At 43.3% G+C, this 27244-nt stretch overlaps 2 protein-coding genes across 2 annotated transcripts in view; one reads left to right on the forward strand and one right to left on the reverse strand.

The window, feature by feature from the left end:
* The window catches only part of LOC110257570 (TRPM8 channel-associated factor 2-like), an 86096-nt gene that overhangs the window by 33350 nt on the left and 25502 nt on the right, over positions 1–27244 (forward strand). The gene's annotated exons all lie outside the window — the stretch shown is intronic.
* On the reverse strand, positions 22231–25269 carry LOC110257613 (leukocyte immunoglobulin-like receptor subfamily A member 6). Its single transcript, XM_021079184.1, has 3 exons — positions 25053–25269; positions 24584–24868; positions 22231–24147 (listed from the first exon to the last, which is right to left on the reverse strand). Exons 1-3 carry the CDS (start codon positions 25267–25269, stop codon positions 23432–23434), a joined length of 1218 nt encoding a protein of 405 aa, XP_020934843.1. The 3' UTR covers positions 22231–23431.

Consider the following 27244-nt stretch of genomic DNA (forward strand, 5'->3'; position numbering starts at 1 on the left):
GCAGACGCAGCTCGGATCCTGCGTTGCTGTGGCTCTGGCGTAGGCCGGTGGCTACAGCTTCAATTAGACCCCTAGCCTGGGACCCTCCATATACTGCAGGAGCAGCTCAAGAAAAGGCAAAAAAAAGACCAAAAAACAAAAAACCCATCGGCATGTAGAACAATTCATACAGAGCATCTACTGAACGCTGGTAGAACTTAAACCTCCCAAAAGGGCAATAAACCCTCCACATAAATGTACAAAATTGACAGAACACTATAAACCAGCTATAATGGAAAATAAATGATCAGTAAAGAAACTAAACTAAAATATAAGGAGAAATAATTTCTCCAACAAACAAAAACTTAAAGAGTACAGCAGTCCTTGTTGCTGCAGATGGCATTATTCTCTTTTATGGATGAGTAGCAGCAACATGGATGGAACTAGAGACTCTCTGAGTGAAGTAATTCAGAAAGAGAAAGACAAATACCATATGATATCACTTACATCTGGAATGTAATATACACCACAAATTAACCTTTCCACAGAAAAGAAAATCATAGACGTGGACAACAGACTTGTGGTTGCCTAGGGGGAGGGGGAGGGGGTGGGCTGGATGGGGAGCTTGGGGTTAATGGATGCAAACTATTGCCTTTGGAATGGATTAGCAATGAGATCCTGCTGTGTAGCACTGAGAACTGTGTCTAGTCACTTATGATGGAGCATAATAATGTGAGAAAAAAGAATGTATACATGCATGTGTAACTGGGTCACCATGCTGTATGGTAGAAAAAAAATGTATTTGGGAAATAATAATAAAAAATTTTATAAAAAAGAGTACAGCAATACTAAACCCATTCTAAAAGAAATACTGAAAGTGCTCCTCTAGATAAAAAAAGAAGTAAGAAGAAATAGGATGGAGGAAATAACAGTTGGAAAGCAGTCCCTTAAATAAGGCAGTATACAGATCTCAAAGGGAAAAAAAAAAGTCTATTGTAAAAGCAATGATAAACACAAGGAACGGCAAAAGGACAAACATGAAGATGTTAGAAAAGGACTTCAAAATCATAAAATGTGGGTAAGGAAGGTGAAAAAACTCCACTCTTTTTTTTTTTTTAGAATGGTTTTAAGCCTATATGACTATCAGGCTAAAGCAAGCAGATATAGGTAGGGGTTAACATACTTGAATAACAGGGCAACCAGAAATCAAAACCAAATGTTACATCCACGAAAAATAAAAAGAAGAGAACACAATCATAAAATAAAAGGAAATCATCCAACCCAACAAAGAAAGGAAAAAAGGAGAAACAATTAACTGGGAAACAAGGTTTAAAATGGCAATAAATACATATTTATCAGTAAATAACTTGAGTGTCAGTAGCCTGAATACTCCAATCGAAAGACATAGAGCGGCAGATTGGACAAAATAGCAAGGGCCTACAATATGCTGTCTACAAGAGACCCACATTAGGGCAAACGACACATACAAATTGAAAGTGAAGGGATGGGAAAAGATATATCATGCAAATGGAAAAGGCAGGAAAGCAGGAGCTGCAATACTCATATCAGACAAAATAGACTTTAAATCGAAGACCATAAAGAAAGAAAGACAAAGGAGTTTCCTTCATGGCTCAGCAGTTAACAGACCTGGCTAAAATCCATGGGGATGCATGTTCGATCCCTGGCCTCGCTTAGTGGGTTAAGGATCCAGCATTGTCATGAGCTGTGGTGTAGGTCATAGACGTGGCTCAGATCCTGTGTTACTGCAGCTCTAGTATAGGCTGGCAGCTACAGCTCCAATGCTTTCTCGACCCCTAGCCTTGAAACTTTCGTATGCTGCAGGTGTGGCCCTAAGGAGAAAAAAAAAAAAAAAAAGGAAAGATAAGATGAACACTATTAAATGACAAAAGGATCCATTCAAGAAGAGGATATAAAGTTGTCAATAAGTATGCCCCCAATATAGGAGCACCCAGATACATAAAACAAAAACTAACAGACATAAAAGGAGAAATTGATGGGAATACAATAATAATAAGAGACTTTAGCACCCCACTCATATCAATGGACAGATCCTCTAGACAGAAAATCAACAAGGCAACAGAGATCCTAAATGACACAATACAAAAAGTTAGACTTCATTGACATTTTCAGGACATTACATCCAAAAAAACCTAGAATATATATCTTTGCAAGTGCACATGGACCATTCCCAAGGATTGACCACCTACTGGGGCACAAAACTAACCTCAGCAAATTTAAGAGTATAGAAATTATTTCAAGTATCTTCTCTGACCATGATGGCATGAAACTAGAAATCAACCACATGAAAAGAAATGAGGAAAAATGAACTCATGGAGACTAAACAACATGCTACTGAAAAACCAATGGGTCAATGAGAAAATCAAAAGGAAAATTAAAAAAAAATACCTTGAGACAAATGGTGATGAAAACACAACTATTCAAAATCTATGGGATGCCACAAAAGCAGTGCTTCGAGGGAAGTTCATAGCTATACAGGCCTTCCTCAGAAAAGAAGGAAAATCTCAAATCGACACTTAACCCACCACCTAAAAGAATTAGAAAAAGAAGAACAAAACCTAAAGTCAGCAGAAGGAAGGAATCATAAAGATCAGAGAGGAAATCAATAAAATAGAGATTCAAAAAACAATAGAAAAAATCAATAAAACCAAGAGCTTATTCTTAGAAAGGGTAAAAAAAAAGTTGACAAACCTCTGGCCAGTCTCACCATAAGGAGAAGAGAAAAAAACCCAAATAAAATAAGAAATGTGTACATTCTATTTTCTCACATTATCATGCTCCATCATAAGTGACTAGACAAGAGTTCTGAGTGCTACACAGCAGGATCTCATCGCTAATCCATTCCAGAGGCAAATGGAGCAGGATAATGTGAGAGAAAAGAATGTGTACAGGTATGTGTAACTGGGTCACCATGCTGTACAGTAGAAAAAAAATAATGTATTGGGGAAATGAAAAAAAAAGTAAAAAAAAAATAAGAAATGAAAAAGGAGAAATCTCAATGGATACTAAAGAAATACAAAAAAGAAAAAAAATAAGAAAATACTGTGAACAGATTATATGCCAACAAATTTGACAACCTAGAAGAAATGGACAACTGTCTTGAGGCTTACAGCCTACCAGAACTTAAGAAGAAATAGATCAATTGAACTGACGGATCACTAGAAATGAAATTGAATATGTAATAAAAACACTCCCTATAAACAAAAGTCCAGGACCAGATGGCTTCACAGGTGAATTCTATCAAACATACAAAGAAGAAAGCGTGATAATATGAGAAAAAAGAATGTATACATGTATGTGTAACTGAGTCACCATGCTGTACAGTAGAAAAAAAAATAATGTATTGGGGAAATAAAAAAAAAAAAGAGCAACTTCTTAAACTTTCCAAAAAGTTGAAGAAAAAGGAACATTCCCAAAGATACTCTGTGAAGCCACCATCACCCTAATACCAAAGCCAGCAAAAGATACTACCAGAAAGAAAATTATAGGCCAATACCTTTGATGAATATAGAGCAAAAATTCTCAATGAAATTTTAGCCAACCGAGTCCAACAACATATAAAAAAGATCACACACCACGACGAAGTGGGGTTTGTCTCAGGCTTGGAAGGATGGTTCAACATATGCAAATCAATCAGTGTCATACACCACAGTAACAAAGGAAAAGGCAAAAACCACAGGATCATCTCAATAGATGCAGAAAAAGCATTGGCAAAATCAAGCATCCATTCATGATAATCACTCTTACCAAAGCGGATATCGAAGGACATACCTTAACATAATCAAAGCTCTTTATGACAAATCCACAGCCAATATAATACTCATTGGAGAAAAGCTGAAAGCCTTCCCGCTAAAATCTGGAACAAGACAAAAATGCCCACTCTCCCCGCTTTAATTCAACACAGTACTGGAAGTCCTAGCCACAGTCATCAGATAAACAAAAGAAATAAAACGTATCCAAATGGGAAAAGAAGAGGTAAAATTGTCACCCTATGCAGATGACATGATACTATATATAGAAAACCCTAAGCAGTCCATGCAGAAACTATACAAACTGATGACTGAATTCAGCAAAGTAGCAGGATACAAGATTAACATTCAGAAATCGGTTGCATTTCTGCATACTAACAATGAAATATTAGAAAAGAAATATAAAAAGACATTTTAAAATCTCACCAAGAAAATTAAACACCTAGGAATAAACCTGACCAAGGAGGTGAAAGACTTATATGCTGAGAACTATAAAATACTAATCAAGTAAATTAAAAAGGATTCAAAGAAATGGAAAGATATTCCATGTTCCTGGATTGGAAGAATCAATATCATTATAATGGCCATACTACCCAAAGCAATCTAGAGATTCAGTGTAATCCCTATCAAATTACCCAAGACATTTTTCCCAGAACTAGAACAAACAATCCAAAATTATATATGGGACCATAAAAGATCCAGAATTGCCAAGGCAATACTTAGGAAGAAAAAAACTAAGCAGGAGGCATAACTCTATTATTATGTAACCTATTACATATGTTATTATGTAATAAGAATATTACAAAGCTATACTCATGAAGACAGTGTGATACTGGTACCAAAACAGACATACAGACCAAAGGAACAGAACAGAGAACCCGGAAATAAACCCAGACACCTACGGTCAATTCATCTTTGACAAAGGAGGCCAGAACATAAAATGGGAAAAAACAAGTCTTTTCAGCAAGTGGTGCTGGGAAAACTGGACAGCTGCATGTAAATCAATGAAACTAGAACACACCCTCACACCACGCATGAAAATAAACTCAGAATGGCTTAAAGTCTTAAAACATAAGACAAGACACCATCAAACACCTAGAAGAGAACATAGGCAAAACATTCTCTGTTATCAACCTTACAAATGTTTTCTCAGGTCAGTCTCCCAAAGCAACAGAAATAAAAGCAAAAAAAAAAACAATGAGACTTAATCAGATGGACAAGCTTTTGCACAGCAAAGGAAACCATAAAAAAGACAGCCGATGGAATGGGAGAAAATCGTTTCAAATGATGCAACTGACAAGGGATTACTCTTTCTAAAATACACAAGCAACTTATACAACTCAACGGCAAAAAAGCCAACAACCCAATTGAAAAATGGGCAAAAGACCTGAAAAGACATTTCTCCAAAGAAGATGGACAGATGGCCAACAGGTATATGAAAAATGCTCACCATCACTGATTATTAGAGAAATGCAAATCAAAACTACCATGAGGGACCACCTCACACCAGTCAGGATGTCCGTCATTAACAAATCGACAAATAGCAAATGCTGCAGAGGGTGTGGAGCAAAGTGCACCCTCCTGCACTGTTGGTGGGAATGTACATTGGTACAACCACTATGGAAAACAATATGGAGGTGCCTCAGAAAACTAAATATAAAACAACCATACGAGCCAGCCATCCCACTCTTGGCCATATATCTAGACAAAGCTTTCATTGAAGAAGGTACATGCACCCGTATGTTCATAGCAGCACTATTCACAGTAGCCAAGACATGGAAATAACCTAAATGTCCATTGACGGATGAATGGATTAAGAAAATGTGGTACATACACACAATGAAATACTACTCAGCCATAAAAAAGAGCAAAATAACGCCATTTGCAGCAACATGGATGGAACTAGAGACTCTCACACTAAGGAAAGTGAGTCAGAAAGAGAAAGACAAATACCATATGATATCACTTATATCTGGAATCTAATATCTGGCACAGATGAACCTTTCTACAGAAACGAAAACTCATGGATTTGGAGAACAGACTTGTGGTTGCTAGGGGGAGGGGGAGGGAGTGGGATGGATTAGGAGTTTGAAGTCAGTAGAGACAGACTCCTACATCTGGAATGGATAAGCAATGAGATCCTGCTGTGTAGCCCAGGGAACTATATCTAGTCACTTGTGATGGAACACGATGGAGGATAATGTGAGAAAGAATGTATATGTTTGTGTGACTCGGTCACTTTGCTGTACAGCAGGAATTGACAGAACGTTGTAAATCTATAATAAAAACAAAAAATAAAAACCTTAAAAACAGCACACATAGCTCCCAGAAGTTTTAAAATTTTTTTAAAATAATGTGGAAGAACACAACATAGTGTCCATGAGGATGCAGGTTCAATCACTGGCCTCACTCAGTGGGCTAAGGATCTGGCATTGCCACAGTCTGTGGTGTAGGCTACAGATCTGGCTTGCGTCCCACGTGGCTATGGCTGTGGCATAGGCCGGCACCTGCAGCTCCGATTCGACCCCTAGCCTGGGAACTTCCATATGCCGTGGGTATAGCCCAAAAAGAAAAAAAAAAAAACTATATCATCAAGTCCGGCATGCGTGCTCAGGCGGCCAGCCTGCCCTGAGGATTTCAGATGGGCCAGCCAATCCTTCCAATAAACCTCTGTACACGTAACTAAGACAATGTCCTATCTCCTCTAAGTTACGCTTTTCTGGAGAACACCGGTGGGCACCGTGATCCTCAGCTCTCTTTCTTCATGGTGAACCCATAACTCTATCACCGAGCCCCAGTCCTCCAGACAATAGACTGACACGGACTTTTCTAGGAAAGCTGACCAACATCAAAGGAAAATCCTAAGACACGAATACACAGGTTTGTCACAGGTTCCCAAGTTCCAAAGCACATGTCCCCAGAGCGAATCGTACATCCACAAAACCCACCCAAACCTCACATCTTTCCATCTGACCCTTAAGTCTGTGGCTACCTGATCATCTTCCCCTCTGATGTAGAAGGTGGAGACCCACACGGAGAGCAGACAGCCCTGTGGAGGAAACAGGGGCCCTTCTGTTAGAAGGAAACTTCCTAAGTGTTATCACCAGCATCCTCAGAGACGGGGACATGTCTTCACTATGAACAAGACAGCATTTTTATAACAGAGAAGGAACACTTGGATATTAAAATCTGATAGCAAAACACGAAATCCAGTGGAAGAATGAGAAGGTAAAAGGGTGGGGTGGGGAGCAGAGCCCGAAAATAGATTTTTAAAAATATGGAAAACCAGAGAGAAAAGACGGGAGAGCAGGGACTAACTCCAGGTGGCCTCATATCTGAAAGGGAAGTGCAAACATTGTTTCTAAGAGAAGAAATCAGCAAAGAGGTGAACTTCCTAGAAGTGAAGGACCTGGGTTTTCTTTTCCTCTTTCTGGCTGCACCCACAGCATATGGAAGTTCCAAGGCCAGCGCCCGAATCCACGCCGCTGCCGCGTATGGACCTGTGCCCCAGCTGTGGCAGTGTTGCAGTCTTTAACTCACCGCTTCAGGCCAGGGATTAAACCCATGTCTCCACAGAGACAGGAGCTGCTGCAGTTGGATTCCTAACCCACTGTGCCAGGGAACTCCAGGACCTGTGTTTTCTGACTGGAAAAATCCAACCCAGTAGATACAAGTTCCCCTGATTGTGAAATTTCAGAAACCCAGAGGCAAAAAAAAAAAAAAAAAAAAAAAAAAAAACCAAACCACAATACATCCTGCAATGGCCAGAAAGAAAAGAAATAGGTGACATGCAAACAAAGAAGAATCAGAAAATCTTCCTTACTCAACAGCAGAAATGAAAAGGCAAATGTCCATGTTCTGAAGAAGAAAAAAAAAAATTCCAGTTAGAAGTCTGTGTTCAACCAAACTGTCAACCATGTGTCAGAAAGCTCAAAGGCATTTCATGCACACAAGGTCCAAAATAAATGAACTCCCATGCTCTCTTTCTCAGAGAGCTACTGGAGAATGTGCTCCTGCAAGCCAAGAAAGAGAGGAGGGATGCAGGAAGCAAGACATCAGGCAGAGAAAGGTGATGGGGAGATGCCCTGAGATGGGGAAGGACCATCCCTGCTGCCAGCTGGTCACTCGGCCTGAGGGCAGCCGGCAGAGCAGAGCAGGGCAGAGGGGTCTCAGAGACACATGCTCGGGAAAATGAAGTGATGCATCTTGATGTCTTGAGAGGAAATGTGGCCGCATGGAAAGCAGTTGGAGAGGGAATTCACGATCAAAACGTGAAAACGAAGCACACACAAAAGATGATGGTGAAGCTCAGAAAAAAATCTTGTATAGCCAGTATCTCCTGGCTCACTGGCAAATGGTCTTTAGTCATAATAATGAAATTAGTAAACACTGACCTAAACAAACAAACCAAAAACCTGCCAAGAAATGAATATACCAGAAAAGAAAAGGACAGATACAGAGAACAAACCCGCAGTTACCCGTGGAGTGAGGAAAGGGGGAAGGGTAAGATGGTGTGGCCGATGCAAACTCTTATGTATCAAGTAAGCAAACTCCAAGTGTACATCACAGGGAACACAGCCAATATCTTATAACTATGAGGGGGGCATAATCTATAAAAATTGTAAATGACTGTGTTGTATACCTGAAACGAATATAATATTGGAAGTCAGCTATACTTCAGTACAAAATCATATGAGAAACAAAATACTTGGGGAGTTCCCGTCATGGCTCAGCAGTCAGTGAATCCGACTAGGAACCATGAGGTTGCAGGTTCGATCCCTGGCCTCTCTCAGTGGGTTAAGGATCCAGCGTTGCTGTGAGCTGTGGTGTAGGTCACAGACGCCGCTCAGATCCAGCGTTGCTGTGGCTGTGGTGTAGGCTGGTGGCTACAACCCCGATTCGACCCCTAGCTGGGGAACCTCCATATACCGCAGGTGTGGCCCTAAAAAGACAGAAAGACAAAAATAAATAAATAAAATAAAATGAATTATAGTGTAAAGATCAGGGTGACTTTCCAAGCTAATATTTCCAGTAATGTGTCAATCCTCATTAAAATTTATTGATTTCCCCGTAGGAGGATTATTTAGAATCCTAGAATTCCACTGTGAGCAAAGAGTGATAAATGTTACTTCTGGATTTTTTAGTCTTCCTCCCTCCCTCCCTCTCTTTTTTCCTCCCCCCTTTCGCTCTCTCTCTCACTCCTTCCCTCCCACTCTCCCTCCTTTCCTTCCTTCTTTCTCCCTTTCTCTCACTTTTGTTCCCACACCCACGGCATATGGAAGTTTGCAGGTTAGGGGTGGCATCAGAGCTGCAGCTGCCAGCCCACACCACAGCCACAGCAACACCAGATCCGAGCCAGGTCTGTGACCTGTAGCACAGCTCACGGTAACCCTGGATCCCTAACCCACTGAGCGGGGCCAGGGATCAAACCTGTGTCCTCCTGGGTACTAGTCGGGTTCATTACCGCTGAGCCGGAACAGAAACACCTGTATCTTTTAGTCTTATCTGAAATTCGTCTGATTGCTCAGAGATCCAGACAGAATTCATCACCCTCGTTCTCTCTCTCTGTGTCTATATTTTATTTAAATACAGTAATCTATTAACATAAATTTGTAGAAAGTCACCTTTTTTACAGCCAATTAAGGAGATAAGGAAAAAAGCACTCTAGCATATTTCTTGGAAAAAAAAAAAAAAGACACCCCAAATATTAACAGCTTCCACCTTGAATTCAACAACCACATCACCTAATCCTCCTGCATATTTTGACCATATCCTTTTCTCTCTCAACCACACATCTTAAAATTTGAGATAACTTTTCTTTTAAGCCCTGTAAATGCAGTGGTTTTTTTAAACTTTTTTTTTCATTTTTTTTATTACTCAAATGAATTTATCACATCTGTAGTTGTATAATGATCATAACAATCTGATTTCACAGGATTTCCATCCCACAGCCCAAGCACATCCCCCCACCCCCCAAACTGTCTCCTCCGGAGACCATAAGTTTTTCAATGTCTGTGAGTCAGCATCTGTTCTGCAAAGAAGTTCAGTCTGTCCTTTTTTCAAATCCCACATGTCAGTGAAAGCATTGGATGTTGGTGTCTCATTGTATGGCTAACTGCAATTAGCATGATAGTTTCTAGGTCCATCCATGTTGCAAAAAATGCTGGTATTTCGTTCATTTTAATGGCTGAGTAATATTCCATTGTGTATATGTACCACATCTTCTGGATCCACTCCTCTGTTGATGGACATTTGGGTTGTTTCCATGTCTTGGCTATTGTAAATAGTGCTGCAATGAACATTGGAGTACATGTGTCTTTGCGAGTCATAGTTTTCTCTGGATAGCTGCCCAGGAGTGGGATTGCTGGATCCAATGGTAGTTCTATGTTTAGTTTTCTGAGGCATCTCCATACTGCTTTCCAGAGTGGTTGCACCAATTTACAATCCCACCCACAGTGTACTAGTGTTCCTTTTTCTCCACACCTCTCCAGCACTTATTGTTTGTAGACTTTTGGATGCTGGCCTTTCTGGCTGGTGTAAGGTGGTACCTCATAGTGGTTTTGATTTGCATCTCTCTAATAATGAGTGACGTTGAACATCTTTTTTTTTTTCCCACTGTACAGCAAGGGGGTCAGGTTATCCTTACATGTATACATTACAATTATATTTTTCCCCCACCCTTTCTTCTGTTGCAACATGAGTATCTAGACAAAGTTCTCAATGCTATTCAGCAGGATCTCCTTGTAAATCTATTCTAAGTTGTGTCTGATAAGCCCAAGCTCCCGATCCCTCCCACTCTTTCCATGTGTTTCTTGGCCATCTGCATGTCTTCTTTGGAGAAGTGTCTGTTTAGATCTTCTGCCCATTTTTGGATGGGGTTGTTTGTTTTTTTGGTATGGAGCTGCAGAAGGTGTTTATAAATTTTGGAGATGAATCCCTTGTCAGTTGATTCATTTGCAAAGATTTTCTCCCCTTCTGTGGGTTGTCTTTTTGTGTTGTTTAGGGTTTCCTTTGCTGTGCAGAAACCTTGAAGTTTGATTAGGTCCCATTTGTTTATTTTTCTTTTTATTGTCAATACTCTGATAGGTGGATCTGAGAAGATGTTGCTGTCATTTATGTCAGAGAGTGTTTGGCCCATGTTTTCCTCTAGGAGTTTGATAGTGTCTGGTCTTCTATCTAGGTCTTTAATCCATTTGGAGTTGATTTTCATGTATGGTGTTAGGGAGTGTTCTCATTTCATTCTTTTCCTTGTGGCTGTCCAGTTTTCCCAGCACCACTTAGTGAACAGGCTGTCCTTTCTCCATTGTATATCCTTGCTTCCGTTGTCATAGATGAGTTGGCTGTAGGTGCGTGGGTTGAATTCTGGGCTTTCTCTCCTGTTCCACTGATCTGTATGTCTGTCTTTGTGCCAGTACCATACAGTTTTGATGACGTTTGCTTTGTCGTATAGTCTGAAGTCCGGGAGCGTGATTCCTCCAGCTCCATGTTTCTTTTTCAGGATGTGTTTGGCTATTCTGGGTCTTTTGTGCTTCCAAACAAACTTTAGAATATTTTGTTTGAGTTCTGTGAAACATGTCCTTGGTAATTTGATAGGGATTGCATTGAATCTGTAGATTGCCTTCGGTAGTATAGTCATTTTGATAATATTAACTCTTCCAATCCACGAGCATGGTTTATCTTTCCATCTATTTGTGTCATCTTTGATTTCTTTCATCAGTGGCTTGAAGTTTTCAGAGCATAGGTCTTTTGTAAATGCAGTTTTGTATCAATTATATCTCCTTGTAAAATATGTGTTTTTATAAATGTAAACATAGATGTTTATATATGCATGCATAATGTATACACTCATAAAGTTACAAAATTAAAAACTGTTAGACCTTTGCTTTTTCTTTTGGTACCTAGGTTAATTTTGCTATTATACACACACAACTCTTTTTTTTTAAATAGCTCTGTTTCATTTTTTTGGATTAAAATATATCTTGCATGATTATATCAATATGTAGTTATCCTTTTTTGTTATTACAGACAGTTGTCTAATCTGAATATCTGGGCAACATGGGTCATAAGTCATTTTTAACAATATCATTCTTCCAGTACATGAACATTGGATATCTTTCTGTTTGTGTGTTTTTCAGTTGATTCATCAGCCTTTTTTTTGGTCCCCAGAGTCTGTCTATTGTCTCTTTTTATTGATTTTTATTTTTTCCATTACAGTTGGTTTGCAGTGTTCTGTCAGTTTTCTGCTGTACAGCAAAATGACCCAGTCACACAAATACACATACATTCTTCTTCTCACATTATCCTCCATCATGTTCCATCAGAAGTGGCTAGTTAGAGTTCCCAGTGCTATACAGCAGGACCTCGTTGCTTATCCATTCCAAAGGCAAATAGTTTACATCTATTAACCTCAGATTCCCAGTCTGTTCCACTCCCTTTCCCTCCCCCTTGTCAACCACAAGTCTTTTCTCCAAGTTGATGAGTTTCTTTTCTGTAGAAAGGTTCATCTGTGCCAGATATTAGATTCCAGATATAAGTGATGTCATATGGTATTTGTCTTTCTCTTTCTGACTTCATTTAGTATGAGAGTCTTTGGTTCCAACCATGTTGCTTTTTTTTTGTTGTTGTTCTTTTTTATGGCTGTGTAGGTAGTATTCCAGCCATAAATTCCAGCCATATATGCCACATCTTCCTAATCCATTCATCTTTTGATGGACATTTAGGTTATTTCCATGTCTTGGCTACTGTGAATAGTGCTGCTATGAACATACGGGTGCATGTACCTTCTTCAGTGAAAGCTTTGTCCAGATATATGGCCAAGAGTGGGATGGCTGGCTCGTATGGTTGTTTTATATTTAGTTTTCTGAGGCACCTCCGTATTGTTTTCCATAGTGGTTGTACCAATGTACATTCCCACCAACAGTGCAGGAGGGTGCACTTTGCTCCACACCCTCTGCAGCATTTGCTATTTGTCGATTTGTTAATGACGGACATCCTGACTGGTGTGAGGTGGTCCCTCATGGTAGTTTTGATTTGCATTTCTCTAATAATCAGTGGTGGTGAGCATTTTTCATATACCTGTTGGCCATCTGTCCATCTTCTTTGGAGAAATGTCTTTTCAGGTCTTTTGCCCATTTTTCAATTGGGTTGTTGGCTTTTTTGCCGTTGAGTTGTATAAGTTGCTTGTGTATTTTAGAAAGAGTAATCCCTTGTCAGTTGCATCATTTGAAACGATTTTCTCCCATTCCATCGGCTGTCTTTTTTTTTTTTTTATGGTTTCCTTTGCTGTGCAAAAGCTTGTCCATCTGATTAAGTCTCATTGTTTTATTTTTGCTTTTATTTCTGTTGCTTTGGGAGACTGACCTGAGAAAACATTTGTAAGGTTGATACCAGAGAATGTTTTGCCTATGTTCTCTTCTAGGCGTTTGATGGTGTCTTGTCTTACGTTTTAAGACTTTAAGCCATTCTGAGTTTATTTTCATGCGTGGTGTGAGGGTGTGTTCTAGTTTCATTGATTTACATGCAGCTGTCCAGTTTTCCCAGCACCACTTGCTGAAAAGACTTGTTTTTTCCCATTTTATGTTCTGGCCTCCTTTGTCAAAGATGAATTGACCGTAGGTGTCTGGGTTTATTTCCGGGTTCTCTGTTCTGTTCTTTTGGTCTGTATGTCTGTTTTGGTACCAGTATCACACTGTCTTGATGACTGTGGCTTTGTAATATTGTCTGAAGTCTGGGAGAGTTATGACTCCTGCTTGGTTTTTGTTCCTCAGTATTGCTTTGGGAATTCTGGATCTTTTATGGTCTCATATAAATTTTTTGATTGTTTGTTCTAGTTCTGGGGAAACTGTCATGGGTAGTTTGGTAGGGATTGTATTGAATTTCTAGATTGCTTTGGGTAGTATGGCCATTTTTACAATATTAATTTTTCCAACTCAGGAGCATGGACTATCTTCCCATTTCTTTAAATCCTCTTTAATTTCCTTGATTAATGTTTTCTAATTCTCAGCATATAAGTCTGTCACATCCTTGGTCAAGTTTATTCCTAGATATTTAATTTGGAGGGGTGTGATTTTAAAAGGTACTGTATTTTTGTATTCCTTTTCTAATATGTCAATATTAGTATAGAGAAATGCAAGTGATTTCCAAATGTTTATCTTGTATCCTGCTACTTTGCTAAATTCATTGATCAGTTCAAGTAGTTTTTTGTGGAGTCCTTAGAGTTTTCTATATATAGTATCATGTCATCTGCATAGAGTGACAGTTTTATCTCTTCTCTTCCAATTTGTATGCATTTTCTTTCTTTCTTCCTTTTTTTTTTTTTTTTTTTTTTGTCTGATTGCTATGGCTAAGACTTCCAATACTATGTTGAATAAAAGAGGTAAGAGTGGGCTTCCTTGTCTTGTGCCAGATTTGAGTGGGAAGGCTTTCAGCTTTTCTTTATTGAATGTTATATTGGCTGTGGGTTTGTCCTAAAGAGCTTTGATTATGTTAAGATTATGTTAAGGTATGTTCCCTCTATACCCACTTCGGTAAGAGTTTTTATCATGAATGGCTGTTGGACTTTGTCAAATGCCTTTTCTGCATCTATTGAGATGCTCATGTGGATTTTGACTTTTCCTTTGTTAATGTGGTGTATGAGGTTGATTGATTTGCATATGTTGAACCATCCTTGTGAACCTGGGATGAATCCCACTTGGTCGTGGTGTATGATCTTTTTGATGTGTTGTTGGATTTGGTTGGCTAAAATTTTGTTGAATTTTTCCTCTATTTTCATCAAAGGTTTTGACCTGTAATTTTGTTTTTTGATAGTGTCTTTCTCTGGTTTTGGTATTAGGGTGATAGTGGCGTCATAGAATGTCTTTTGGAGTGTGTTTTTTTCTTCAACCTTTTGGAGAAGTTTAAGGAGGATGGGTATAAGTTCCTCTTTGTATGTTTGGTAGAATTCACCTGTGAAGCCCTCTGGTCCTGGACTTTGGTTGGTAGGGAGCATTTTTATTACCTATTCAATTTCATTTCTAGTGATCAGTTTGTTTGGTTGATCTGTTTCTTCTTAATTCACTTCTGGCAGGCTATAAGTCTCCAGAAAGTTGTCCATTTCTCCTAGAGTTGTCAAATTTGTTGGCATATAATTGTTCATAGTATTCTTTTGTGGTTCTTTGTATTTCGGCAGTATCTGTTGAGATTCCTCCTTTTTCATTTCTTCTTTTGTTTATTTGGTTTTTTCCTCTCCTCTTCCTTGTGAGTCTGGCCAGGGGTTTGTCAATTTTGTTTACCTTTTTAATTCATGTCTTAGAGTTTTCAAACAAAAGTTCTTTCACCTCTTGGATTAAATTTTATTCCCAAATATTTCATTGGAATTTTTTTCTTTGTTTGTTTTTTTGTCTTTTTAAGGACATACCCACGGCATCTAGAGGTTCCTAGGCTAAGGGTCGAATTGGAGCTATAGCTGCCGGCCTACACCATAGCCACAGCAACAGGATCTGAGCCACATCTGTGACCTACACACAGCTCACAGCAATTCTGGATCCCTAATCCAATGAGCAAGGCCAGGGATTGAGACCGTATCCTCATGGATCTAACTATTCTACTGTTTTTGAAGGTTATTGGGAATGAGATTGTATTCTTCTTTTTTATTTAATTTATTTTTTTCCCACTGTACAGCATGGTGGCCAAGTTACACTTACATGTATACTTTTTTTTTCCACCCTTTGTTCTGTTGCAATATAAGTATCTAAACATAGTTCTCAGTGCCACTCAGCAGGATCTCATTGTAAATCCATTCCAAGTTGCATCCAATAACCCCAAGCTCTTGATCCCTCCCACTCCCTCTTTCTCCCCCTGGGCAGCCACAAGTCTATTCTCCTAGTCCACCATTTTCTTTTCAGTGGAAATGTTTATTTGTGCTGTATATTAGATTCTAGTTATAAGTGATATCATACGGTATTTGTCTTTGACTTATTTCACTCAGTATGAGAGTCTCTAGTTCCATCCATGTTGCTGTAAATGGCATTATGTCGTTCTTTTTTATGGCTGAGTAGTATTCCGTTGTGTATATATACTACATCTTCCGAATCCAATCATCTGTGGATGGACATTTGGGTTGTTTCCATGTCTTGGCTATTGTGAATAGAGCTACAATGAACATGCAGGTGCATGTGTCTTTTTCAAGGAAAGTTTTGTCTGGATATATTTCCAAGAGTGAGATTGCAGGGTCATATGGTAGTTCTATGCATAGATTTCTAAGGTATCTCCAAACTGTTCTCCATAGTGGCTGTACCAGTTTACATTCCCACCAGTAGTGCAGGAGGGTTCCCTCTTCTCTACAACCCCTCCAGCACTTGTTATTTGTGGACTTATTGATGATGGCCATTCTGACTGGTATGAGGTGGTATCTCATGGTAGTTTTGATTTGCATTTTTCTTATAATCAGAGATGTTGAGCATTTTTTCGTGTGCTTATTGGCCATCTGTATGTATTCCTTGGAGAACAGTCTATTCAGGTCTTTTGCCCATTTTTCCATTGGTTGATTGGCTTTTTTGCTGTTGAGTTGTACAAGTTGCTTATATATTCTAGAGATTAAGCCCTTGTCCGTTGCATCATTTGAAACTATTTTCTCCCATTCTGTAAGTTGTCTTTTTGGTTTCTTTTGGGTTTCCTTTGCTGAGCAAAAGCTTGTCAGTTTGATGAGATCCCATTGGTTTATTTTTGCTCTTATTTCTGTTTCTTTGGGAGACTGACCTGAGAAAATATTCATGAGGTTGATGTCAGAGAGTGTTTTGCCTATGTTTTCTTCTAGGAGTTTGATGGTGTCTTGTCTTCTATTTAAGTCTTTTCAGCCATTTTGAGTTTATTTTTGTGTATGGTGTGAGGGTGTGTTCTAATTTCATTGCTTTGCATGCAGCTGTCCAGGTTTCCCAGCAATGCTTGCTGAATATACTTTCTTTTCCCGCTTTTATGTTCTTGCCTCCCTTGTCAAAGATTAATTGACCGTAGGTGTCAGGGTTTATTTCCGGGTTCTCTATTCTGTTCCATTGGTCTGTCTGTCTGTTTTGATACCAGTACCACACTGTTTTGATGACTGTGGCTTTGTAATATTGCTTAAAGTCTGGGAGAGTTATGCCCCCTGCTTGGTTTTTGTTTCTCAGGATTGCTTTGGCAATTCTGGGTTTTTTGTAGTTTCATATAAATTTTTGGATTGTTCATTGTAGTTCTGTGAAAAATGTTATGGGTAATTTGATAGGGATTGTATTGAATCTGTAGATTGCTTTGGGTACTATGGCTGTTTTTGCAGTATTGATTTTTTCCAATCCATGAACATGGAATATCTTTCCATTTCTTTACATCTTCTTTAATTTCTTTGATTAAAGTTTTATGGTTTTCGGCATATAAATCCTTTACCTCTTTGGTCAGGTGTATTCTGAGGTATTTGATTTTTTTGAGGTGCAGTTTTAAAAGGTATTTTTGTATTCCTTTTCTAATATTTCATTGTTGGTATACAGAAATGCAACTGATTTCTGAATGTTCACCTTATATCCTGCTACCTTGCTGAATTTATTAATCAGTTCAAGTAGTTTTAGAGTTGAGTCCTCAGGGTTTTCTATGTATAGTTTCATGTAGTCTGTATTTTATCTCTTCTCTTCCTATTTGGATGCCTTTTATTTCTTTTGTTTGTCTAATTTCTGTGGCTAGGACTTCCAAAACTATGTTGAATGGCAGTGGTGAGAGTGGGCATCCCTGCAATGCTTGCTGAATAGACTTTCTTTTTCCCCTTTTATGTTCTTGCCTCCCTTGTCAAAGATTAATTGACCATAGGTGTCAGGGTTTCAGATTTGAGTGAGAAGGCTTTCAGTTTTTCTCCATTGAGTATTATATTTGCTGTGGGTTTGTCATAAATGGCTTTGGTTATGTTAAGGAATGTCCCGTCTATACCCACTTTGGTGAGAGTTTTGATCATGAATGGATGTTGGACTTTGTCAAATGCTTTTTCTGAATCTATTGAGATGATCACATGGTCTTTGACTTTTCTTTTGTTAATGTGGTGTATGACGTTGATTGATTTGCATATGTTGAACCATCCTTGTGAACCTGGGATGAACCCTACCTGGTCGTGGTGTATGATCTTTTTGATATGTTGTTGGATTTGGTTGGCTAAAATTTTGTTGAGAATTTTTGCGTCTATATTCACCAAAGGTATTGGCTGATAGTTTTCTTTTTTGGTGGTATCTTTGTCTGGTTTTGGAATGAGGGTGATGGTGGCATCATAGAATGTCTTGGAGAGTGTTCCTTCTTCTTCAACGTTTTGAAAAAGTTTAGAAGGATGGACACCAGATTTTCTTTATATGTTTGGTAGAATTCGCCTGTGAAGCCATCTGATCCTGGACTTTTATTTGTAGGGAGTGCTTCTATGACGTCTTCAATTTCATTTCTAGTGGTTGATCTGTTCAATTCGTCTGTTTCTTCTTGATTCAGTTTTGGCAGGCTGTAAGTTTCTAAAAAGTAGTCCATTTCTTCTAGGTTGTCAAATTTGTTGGCATATAGTTGTTCATAGTGTTCTCTTATGAAATTTTGTATTTCTGCAGTATCTGTTGTGATTTCTCCTTTTTCATTTCTAATTTTGTTTATTTGGGTTCCTTCTCACCTCTTCTTAGTGAGTCTAGCCAGGGGTTTGTCAATTTTGTTTACCTTTTCAAAGAACCAGCTCTTGATTTTATTAATTTTCTCTATTGTTTTTTCAATCTCTATTTTATTGATTTCCTCTTTGATCTTTATGATTTCCTTCCTTCTGCTGACTTTAGGTCTTTTCTGTTCTTTTTCTAATTCATTTAGGTGGAGGGTTAAGTTGTCAATTTGAGATCTTTCTTCTTTTTTGAGGAAGGCCTTTATCGCTATGAATTTCCCTCTGAGCACTGCTTTTGCGGTGTCCCATAGATTTTGAGAGGTTGTGTCTTCATTATCGTTTGTCTCAAGGTATTTTTTAATTTCCTTCTTGATTTCCTCATTGACCCATTGGTTTTTTAGTAGCATGTTGTGTAGTCGCCATGTAGTAGGTTTTTTTCTCATTTCTTTTCTTGTGGTTGATTTCTAGTTTCATGCCATTGTGGTCAGAGAAGGTGCTTGAAATAGTTTCTATACTCCTAAATTTGTTGAGGTTAGCTTTGTGTCCCAATATGTGGTTGATTCTTGAGAATGTTCCATGCACACTTGAGAAGAATGTGTATTCTGATTTTTTTGGATGTAGTGTCCTGAAGATGTCAATTAAGTCTAACTTTTCTATTGTTTCCTTTAGGATCTCTGTTGCTTTATTGGTTTTCTGTCTAGAGGATCTGTCCATTGGTGTGAGTGGGGTATTAAAGTCTCCTACTATGATTGTGTTCCCATCAATTTCACCCTTTATGTCTGTTAATATTTGTCGTATGTGTCTGGGTGCTCCTGTATTTGGGGTATACATGTTGACAATAGTAATAACCTCCTCTTGGATGGATCCCTTGATCATTAAATAGTGTCCTTCTTTGTCTTTCTTTATGTCTTTTGTTTTAAAGTCACTTTTGTCTGATGTGAGTATTGCAACTCCTGCTTTCCTGTCATGTCTATTGGCATGATATATCTTTTCCCACCCCTTCACTTTCAATCTATATGTGTCCTTTGTCCTAAAGTGAGTTTCTTATAGGCAGCAGATTGAAGGTTTTTGCTTTTTTGTCCACTCAGCCATTCTGAGTCTTTTGATTGGAGCATTCAGTCCATTGACATTTAAAGTGATAATTGATAGATGATTACTTATTGCCATTTTCAACGTCATGTTCCAGTTGATGCTATGATTCTCCATTCTTCCTTTCTTTTTTTGGTTGGATGGTCTCCGATTGTTTTCTGCCTGAGTGTTTTTCTTTTCATTTTTTGCTAATGCAATGTTTGGTTTTGATTTGTGGTTGCCCTGTTTTTTAAGTATGCTAAGTCCTTCCTATAATTGTGTGTTTTAGCCTGATGGTCCCGTAGGTTCAAACACTTCATTACTCTACTAAGATTAAGTAGAGAAACAAAAGAAAAAAGAAAGAAAAAAGAGAAAGAGGGAGAGACAAAAAAGAAAAGAAAAAAAAATTTTTAAGTCTTATTTATTTCCTTACTTCCCTTGCCCACATTTTATGATTTTGATGACTCTTTTTTCTTTTTAATTTTATTTTGTTTTAAACATGTTCATGATTAAATCTGTATGGTGTCTTATTTGAGTGACTGCTCTCTGATTGTGGTTTCCTCAATCCTAGTTCTTCCTCTTTTTCTTTTTTTTTTCCCCCCTTCTTTCCTTCCTTTCTTTTTGGGTTAGAGAAGCCCTTTCAATATTTCTTTAGCCTGGGTTTTGTATTGCTGTATTCTTTTAGCTTTTGTTTGTTGGAAAAAATTTTTATTTCCCCTTCTATTTTCAATGATATTCTTGCTGGATAGAGTATTCTAGGTTGCATATTTTTTCCTTTTAGCACTTTAAATATCTCTTGCCAGTCTTTGTTTCTTTTTCTTATGTTTTGTTATGTGTGTATAGAAATAGAACAGATTTTTGTATGTTGTTTTGTATGCTGCAACACTCCTGAATTCTTTGATTAGTTCTAGAGTTTGGGGTGGCGTCTTGAGGATTTTCTGTATGTGGAATATCATATCTGCTACAAACAAAGACAATTTTACTCCTTCCTTGCCTGTTTGGGTGCCTTGTGTTTCTTGTACTTATCTGCTTGCTGTGGCTGGGACTTTGAGGACTCTGCTGAGTCGAAGTAGTGAGAGTAGGCATTGCAGCCTTGTTCCTGATCTTGAAGGAAAGGCTTTCAGCGATTCATGACTGAGTGTGAGGTGCACTGTGGCCTTGTCATATGTGGCCGTTATTGTGTTTAGCTATGGCTCCAGGTTCAGCAGCTAGGGACCATGGCAGGCTGTGATTGGAGCTGGTGATGTGCACATACTCCCAGCAGGGGCCTGTGCACTTGTGCAGGACAGTTGCAGACGTGCCAGTAGTGGATGGTCTCCAGTCATCTTCTGGGGGCCAAGGCAGGGGCAGGAACTGGGTGAACTCGGGGCTCACTGGCAGCTGCAGAGGCCCTGGCTGCACATTCTCCTCCCAGGCTTGCACACTTCAGTGGAAGCCAGTGACAGGGGTGCGGTTGGGGGAGGCACGTACACAGTTCCAGGGACGTCGAGGCAGGTGCAGTGATGTTGAGGAGTGACAAAAGGCAGGGCCTGACCCGTCCTGCAGGCAGAGGGGTGGGTAAAGCTCTCCGGGTGTTCTCCTGTGGCTGCCTTCTCTCTGCATCAGCGAGCACATTGCACTGAAGGTCGGTGACCTGAGTCAGGTCCATGATGTGCAGGTGCACAGCTGGAGGGGCCCGGCATGCGTGTGGGAATACACCAGGGCGCTGTCGCTGGGTCCCGCCCTCACACAGTCATGGGAGTCTGCAGCGGCTGCTAGTGGGATGGAGAAGCTGGATGGTCCTCACTTGGGAAACATGATTTATTCCTTATTTCTCCACTCCGATGTGGTACATCCTCAAGGCACCCTCAGATTGGCCAGGAAGGGAGTGTTTTCACCAGAGAAACAGGCAAATGGAGTAAGTCATGGAGTTTTAAACAATGACGTAATCCTAAATCCCATTTACCACCACCCCACCTGGATGACACTTGAAACTCAGGGTTCATTCAACTGACGGTGTTGCTGAAGAATCCACACCAGGTGTCCTCGGATGAGGAGAGAAGACCTTTTGGAGTCTAGAGAAGAAGTAAGGAAATTGTTTTTGATCTGTTCCGAACTGGATGAGATTTTTCCTAATGTGTTCTGTAATTTAAAGCATATTCGGTGTTGAGATGAGGATATGACAGTCAGTACCACACACCAGAGAATGTCAAAATTAAAAATAAAGGAAACTAAAAGAAATGGGACCAGAGCACACAGGTGTGTAAGGTGTGGGCACACACCTGGCGCGTGGGCTGCGCCTCGTGTCCCAGGTGAGAGAAGACAGGCCGTCGGGGAGAGGCGTCCTTGGAGGAGGAGAGGCCTCGGCTTGGCAGAGGCAGAGCCCTGCCCAGGGACGCCCCAGTCCTCCCCCCGCACCCACACCCCGTTTCCCCCTCTACGGTCTCTGTGGGCGGTTCTCTCAGCACCGCAGCTTCTCTTCCAGAACCTCCAGGGCCCATCAGGTCATGGCCAAGGCTCTGCCCCTCTGGACGGCGCCCCGCGGCCTCTGTGCTCAGCTCCTGGCCGCGTCTCGGGTTCCTCCACGGCCGTGTCGAGCCCGGAAGAGCAGAATCCCGAGGCCCAGCAGGATCAGGCCGGCCGCGGCCGTCGGACGAGGTTCCCCACCATGTCGTCTTGGGGGGCAGAGGCTAGGGGTTGCAGGCAGAGAGGTCACAGAGGTCAGGGCAGATCCCAGGCCCCCCCGAGTCCTGGGCAGCCCCTCCCCTTTATAGGCCGTGAACCCGAGGACCCAGCCCCGTAACTGAGGATTTCTCCTGCGCACCACTCGTGGGATCTGGCTGGTGGTGTGATGGGCGGGTGGTGTCTGCCGGTCCTGAGAACCACGAAGTGGGGGTGTGAGTGCGGAGCTGGGGCCCCACAGCCCTTCCCTGGGTTCTGTGTCCCCTCTTGTCTGTGTGACTGTCTCAGACGTTTCTGGGGTCAGGACCCTGTGCTGACTGAGCTCCAACAGGGCAGACTTGGGGCCCCTCCCCTGAGAACAGGAAGTTCAGCTGGCCAGTGGGGTGTGACCCCGCTCTGCCCCCATGGACCCCCCCTCCACAAACCCACACTGACCCCTGTGGGGGCCTGAGTCCGTGGGGTGGAGGGGCTGATCCTGGGAGGCTCCTGGGGGTCAGGATGGGAGGTGACCCCCTCAGAGCCCTGGGGTCCCCCCACATCTCTGCCCGACCCCACCCCCTTGGACCCCCAGCCTGTCCTTGAGCATCTGAGCAGCATTAGCTCCTCTGAGACTCAAAACTGCCCCGGGGTGGCCTGTGCGCCCCATGAGCAAATGGGCCCTGAGACTCCCCCATTGTTGAATTAGGGACTGGGGGTGGGGGGCTGGGGCTCCCAGGGGTCCTGGGAAAGAGGCCAGGAAGGGGCGGGGGCTGCCCCTGGAGTCCCCGCCTCACTAAACTCTCCCTGCACCTGCCCTGTGTCGTCCCCAAGACCCTCTGGGTGGGTGCCCCCCTGGCCCCTTCCAGACCCGGGGGAGGGGAGGGGTGGGTAGAGGAGGCAGGGCCTCTGAGGGGCAGGTCCCCGACTCCCAGCCCAGTCAGGAGCTCTCAAGGGACAGGGTCCTGGGCTGCCTGAGCTCAGGACAAGGTCAGGGTCCCCTGACCTGAGACCATGAACTCCAGGGGGTCACTGGGATGTGACAGCAGGTAGGGGTCACTGCTGAGTGAGCCGTGGCACCTGTAGGTGCCCCCGTGGGCTGAGGCCACGGGAATCATGGAGAACTTGGCCAGGAACAGCCCAGCTCGGGGCTGTGACCTAAGACGCAGCAGGGGATGGGCCGCCCCCTCCTTGGACAGAAGGAAAGTGTCCATCGGACTCCATGACAGCAGGGTCACGTTCTGTCCTGTGGCCACCGAGGGGCCCGGGTTCCCCGAGAGGAAGGGTGTGCCACGGAGCTGTCCTGGAGAGAGGGAGGGGGTGAGGGGCTGCCAGCCGCCCTGGTTCAGAACAGAGACTCGGCAGGGCCTCTCTGCGGACCCTTGTCTGTGTGTGTCTGTGTTTCTCTGAGCCTCTCCATCCCCCAACCCCCTCTCTGTCTGTCCCTCCCTCCCTGGGGACCCCTCCGCCTGGTCCCAGCATCCCCCCTGGGGCTCCCCCAGCAGGGCCTGTGCATAGTGTGGGTCCCCGCCTGACCCGCTGGCTCCTCACCTGCCACCAGGATGTCCAGGGGGTCCCTGGGGGCCGACCACAGGGAGGAGAGGTTGTGTCCACTGTAGCACCTGTACCGGCCCCCATGGAGGCCTCTCACCTCACCCAGGGAGAAGTGGGCCTGAGAGAGCCCAGCCTGGGGCTGCCGGGCAGGGGGCTGGGGGAGGTCCCGTGCCCCCTCCTTGGCCAGAGCGAACCTGTCATAGCCGATGGCAGAGCGACACTGGAGGGTCAGGCTCTGTCCAGAGGCCACGACAGGGCCCTCCGTGGTCAGGAGGGAGGGCTTCCCAGAGCCTCCTGGGGAGAGAGAGCCCTGGGTTAGGGGCTGCTTCCCCCATGACCCCCTTGTCCCCCCTGGCCCCCAGGTCTCACTGTCTCTCACACTCTGGGTTCTGGTCCGGGAGCCCCGCCCCCCCAGCCACCCCCTCACATGGGGCTCTGCTCTGAGCCAGCCCCCAGGGACCTGCCTGGGGGCCCAAAGCCTCTGGGACAAGGATGGGCCCTCCTTACCTGAGACCAGGAGCTCTGGGGGGTGACCACACCTGGGGTTTGTCTCTGAAACAGCCATAGCATCTGAACGTCGCCCTGTGGCTGGGGGTCACGGGACCCACCGGGAACAGGGCCCGGGTCTGCCTATTAGGGTATCTCTGTGTGTCCAAGGTCCAGGAGGGCTTGGGTTCTCCTTCCTTAGTCGGAATGAACCTGTCATATCCCTGCTGTGAGCCACGCTGGAGGGTCACGTTCCCTCCTGAGGCCACGACAGGGCTGGGCAGGGCTGAGAGGGTGGGTTTGCTCTAGGCTCCCAGGAGAGAAGGAGGCAGCTTGTTACATGGGGCTCACAGTCCCTCAGCTCCCCCAGGGCTGGGCTGTGAGAGGGACCCACCCTGAGAGCAGACCCCTGCCTGAGGGCAGAGCCTGAGGCTGGGCCCCCTGAGTGTCCTCTCACCTGTCACCACCAGCTCCAGGGCGTCACTGGGCTCTGACAAGCCAGTGTGACTGATATAGTAACAGTGACAGCTCCCTGCGTAGTCCTGGGTCATGTATGGGATGAAGAACTTGACCTTGTCCCCAGCTTCCAGTGGGCTCAGTCTGTCCCCTAGAGCTGGCCTTCCCTCTGCGTACAGATGGCACTCCTGGGCCCCCAGGGTCCCCTGACACCAGATGGTCACAGGGCTCCCCCAGGTGACCAGAGGGTCTGGCTCAGGCCAGAGGATGGGTTTGGGGAGGGTCCCTGGAAGGACACTAGAGACCAGGTCACAAGGCCTCCCCACCCCCAGGCCCCCAGCTCTCAGCCCAACACTCCCTGACTCCCCATCCTTCAGCCCCTCCCTGCCTTCTCCTTGCTCAGTGCCCGGGGGTGGCCCCTTGTCCCCACGGAGGAGAGGAGGCGCTGGGACCCCTGGGCACAGACTCACCTGCCTGCACCTGGGTCCCCAGGCCCACACTCAGCCCTGGAAGAGAGCACCCGTGAGGACTCGCCCTGGACTCTGAGCAGAACCTCTCGTGCCCGGGCACCCGCTGCGTGCTGGGTGTCCTGAGAGCACAGGCTGGTGTGGGGAGGGGGCGGGTCCCTCCCGGAGCAGGGCTTCCCCTCCCCTGCATCTCACCGAGGCAGAGCCGGGCGGGGAGCATGGGGGTCCAGGCTGTGCAGGTGGAGGAGAGCACGGCGCCCTCAGGACAGACAGACCATAGGGTGTGGCTCCTCCGAGGCTGGTCCTCCCTGTCACGGGGTTGTCACCTCAACAGCCCCACAGGATGGAGGACACTTCTTCCCCAGTGACTTGCTCTTGTTTCTATTACACATCAGCAACAAATATGGTGCCTTCTGGAGATGCCCCTTCCAGGTAATTATGACCAAGGCATGTCCTTCCCTCTCAGAGCCTACCCGCGGCATGTCCTTCCTCTTCAGCCTGTCCCTCAGCACATCCCTGTTGGTTCTCAGGATAATTAGGCAGGGTCCACCAAGGTTTTTCAGAGCTCAGATCAGCAGAGACGCACCTCGAGCATCTCAGTGCAGCTCAGTGCAGGTCAACAGGGCCGTGAGTGCAGAGGAGAAAGACAAGACATAAGGGAAGGAAACGACTCCTCCCCCAGCCCAGAGTGTGGGGTTTCTCTCGATTACAGCCCCCTCCCATGACCTCTCTTTTTTCTTTCAACAGCCTCCACCCCACCTTCCTGGGAACAAGCCCCCGATTCTTCCTTCCTCCTTGGTATCCTCGATCACTTGAGCAGAGTCTCCTCCTCATGCTGTGGTTCTATCTTTAGAATTGTGGGACAGAGAGTGGGTTAGTGCTCTGACTCGAGGGACAGAGCTGATGTTATTTAAATATTCCTCATCATGCTTTGCCCATGCACCTTGAGCTGTGAAGTCCTCTCTCTGAGCCTCTGTTTCCTTGTCTGCAGCTTGTGGTCTTGACCCTACTCCTCAGAAAGTTTGTAGGCTCAGTGGTGTCAGGACGTGAAGGGACCTGATATTAGTGCATTTGCAGACCTGGTGCAGACATGGGGGGTGTGATGTGAGAGGATCCGGGTGTCAGTCGCCAGAGTCACAGTGGATGCTTGATGTGACCACTCACCACCGTTACCTCCCTCTGACCTTGTTTCTTCAGTTTTTATGAAATATGTAGGTAGAGGCTATTGTAGGAAAAGAGAAATGAAATTCCCCCAAATAGAGAAGGAAGCACAGCAAAAGAATGAGGAATATGAAGGAACAAAGAAGGGTCTACTTTTCAGTTCCTCTACATCAGCCAATTCTTGTTTTGTTCTGATATATTTTCCATGTCACTTTCTTTTCTTCCTAGTATCGACCTATTATTTTTTTAAAAAAATATATGATAGCATGTCTGTAACACACCAGGCAATGTCTCTACAAGCAAAGATTACTAGAATTTACATAACTTCTAAGAATTCACTGATTTGTGTACATCATGGTATTGGTTAGAAACCAGCCAATGAGGTGAACTCTTTCCCCAGAAGTCACTCCAAGGCTCTCCCCAGACTGGCCATCATTAGCCCTGACCCTCTGTGCTTCCCCCAGATGAACAGGGGGCTGTTGGCTGAAGCAGAAGGTCTGGGGAGGACTCACCCACCAGAATCCAGCCCCACAGTCCTTGACACAGCCCAGGAAGTGTATGTAGATACGACACATATAACAACTGAAATGTAGACCGGTAAGGATGAAGGGACCTCTGTGTTCCTAAGGTTTCGCCATTTCCTTGAAGAGTTAAATACCAACTTTGACTTGGCTGTCAAGTCAGGTATATACATGGTCATCTGAGAATAGCCACTCAAATGGCATTCTAAGAGGACTAGTTTCAGCACCCATGGAGAAGTTAAAGTGGAATGCTAAAAATGTTTTTTAAATCCAAGAAAAGGCAAGAAAGAGTAAATGGAAGAACAAGTAAAAGGAGATACATAGAGTAAAATAAAACGGCAAACCGATGTAACAGTCTTATCAGTCATTACATTATATGTAAATGGGATAAACACAGCAATTGAAAGACAGAGATTGGCCTTAGAAAAGACAACCACAAACAAGACTCTACACAATGTAGTCTAGAAGAAATTCATGTCGAATGTAATGATGTAAATAGCTTGAAAGTATAGA

The sequence above is a fragment of the Sus scrofa genome, chromosome 18 (genome assembly GCF_000003025.6).
Source record: "Sus scrofa isolate TJ Tabasco breed Duroc chromosome 18, Sscrofa11.1, whole genome shotgun sequence".
In the NCBI taxonomy this organism is placed as follows: domain Eukaryota; kingdom Metazoa; phylum Chordata; class Mammalia; order Artiodactyla; family Suidae; genus Sus; species Sus scrofa.

Excerpts from the sequence above, each read along its gene's own strand:
- LOC110257613 (XM_021079184.1), bottom strand. The coding sequence starts at position 25,269 with ATGCTCCCCGCCCGGCTCTGCCTCGGTGAGATGCAGGGGAGGGGAAGC. Across the intron at positions 24,869-25,052 it reads GGGGACCCAGGTGCAGGCAG|GGACCCTCCCCAAACCCATC; the intron begins GTGAGTCTGTGC and ends GTGTCCTTCCAG. Across the intron at positions 24,148-24,583 it reads CCTGGAGCTGGTGGTGACAG|GTAAGGAGGGCCCATCCTTG; the intron begins GTGAGAGGACAC and ends TCCTGGTCTCAG.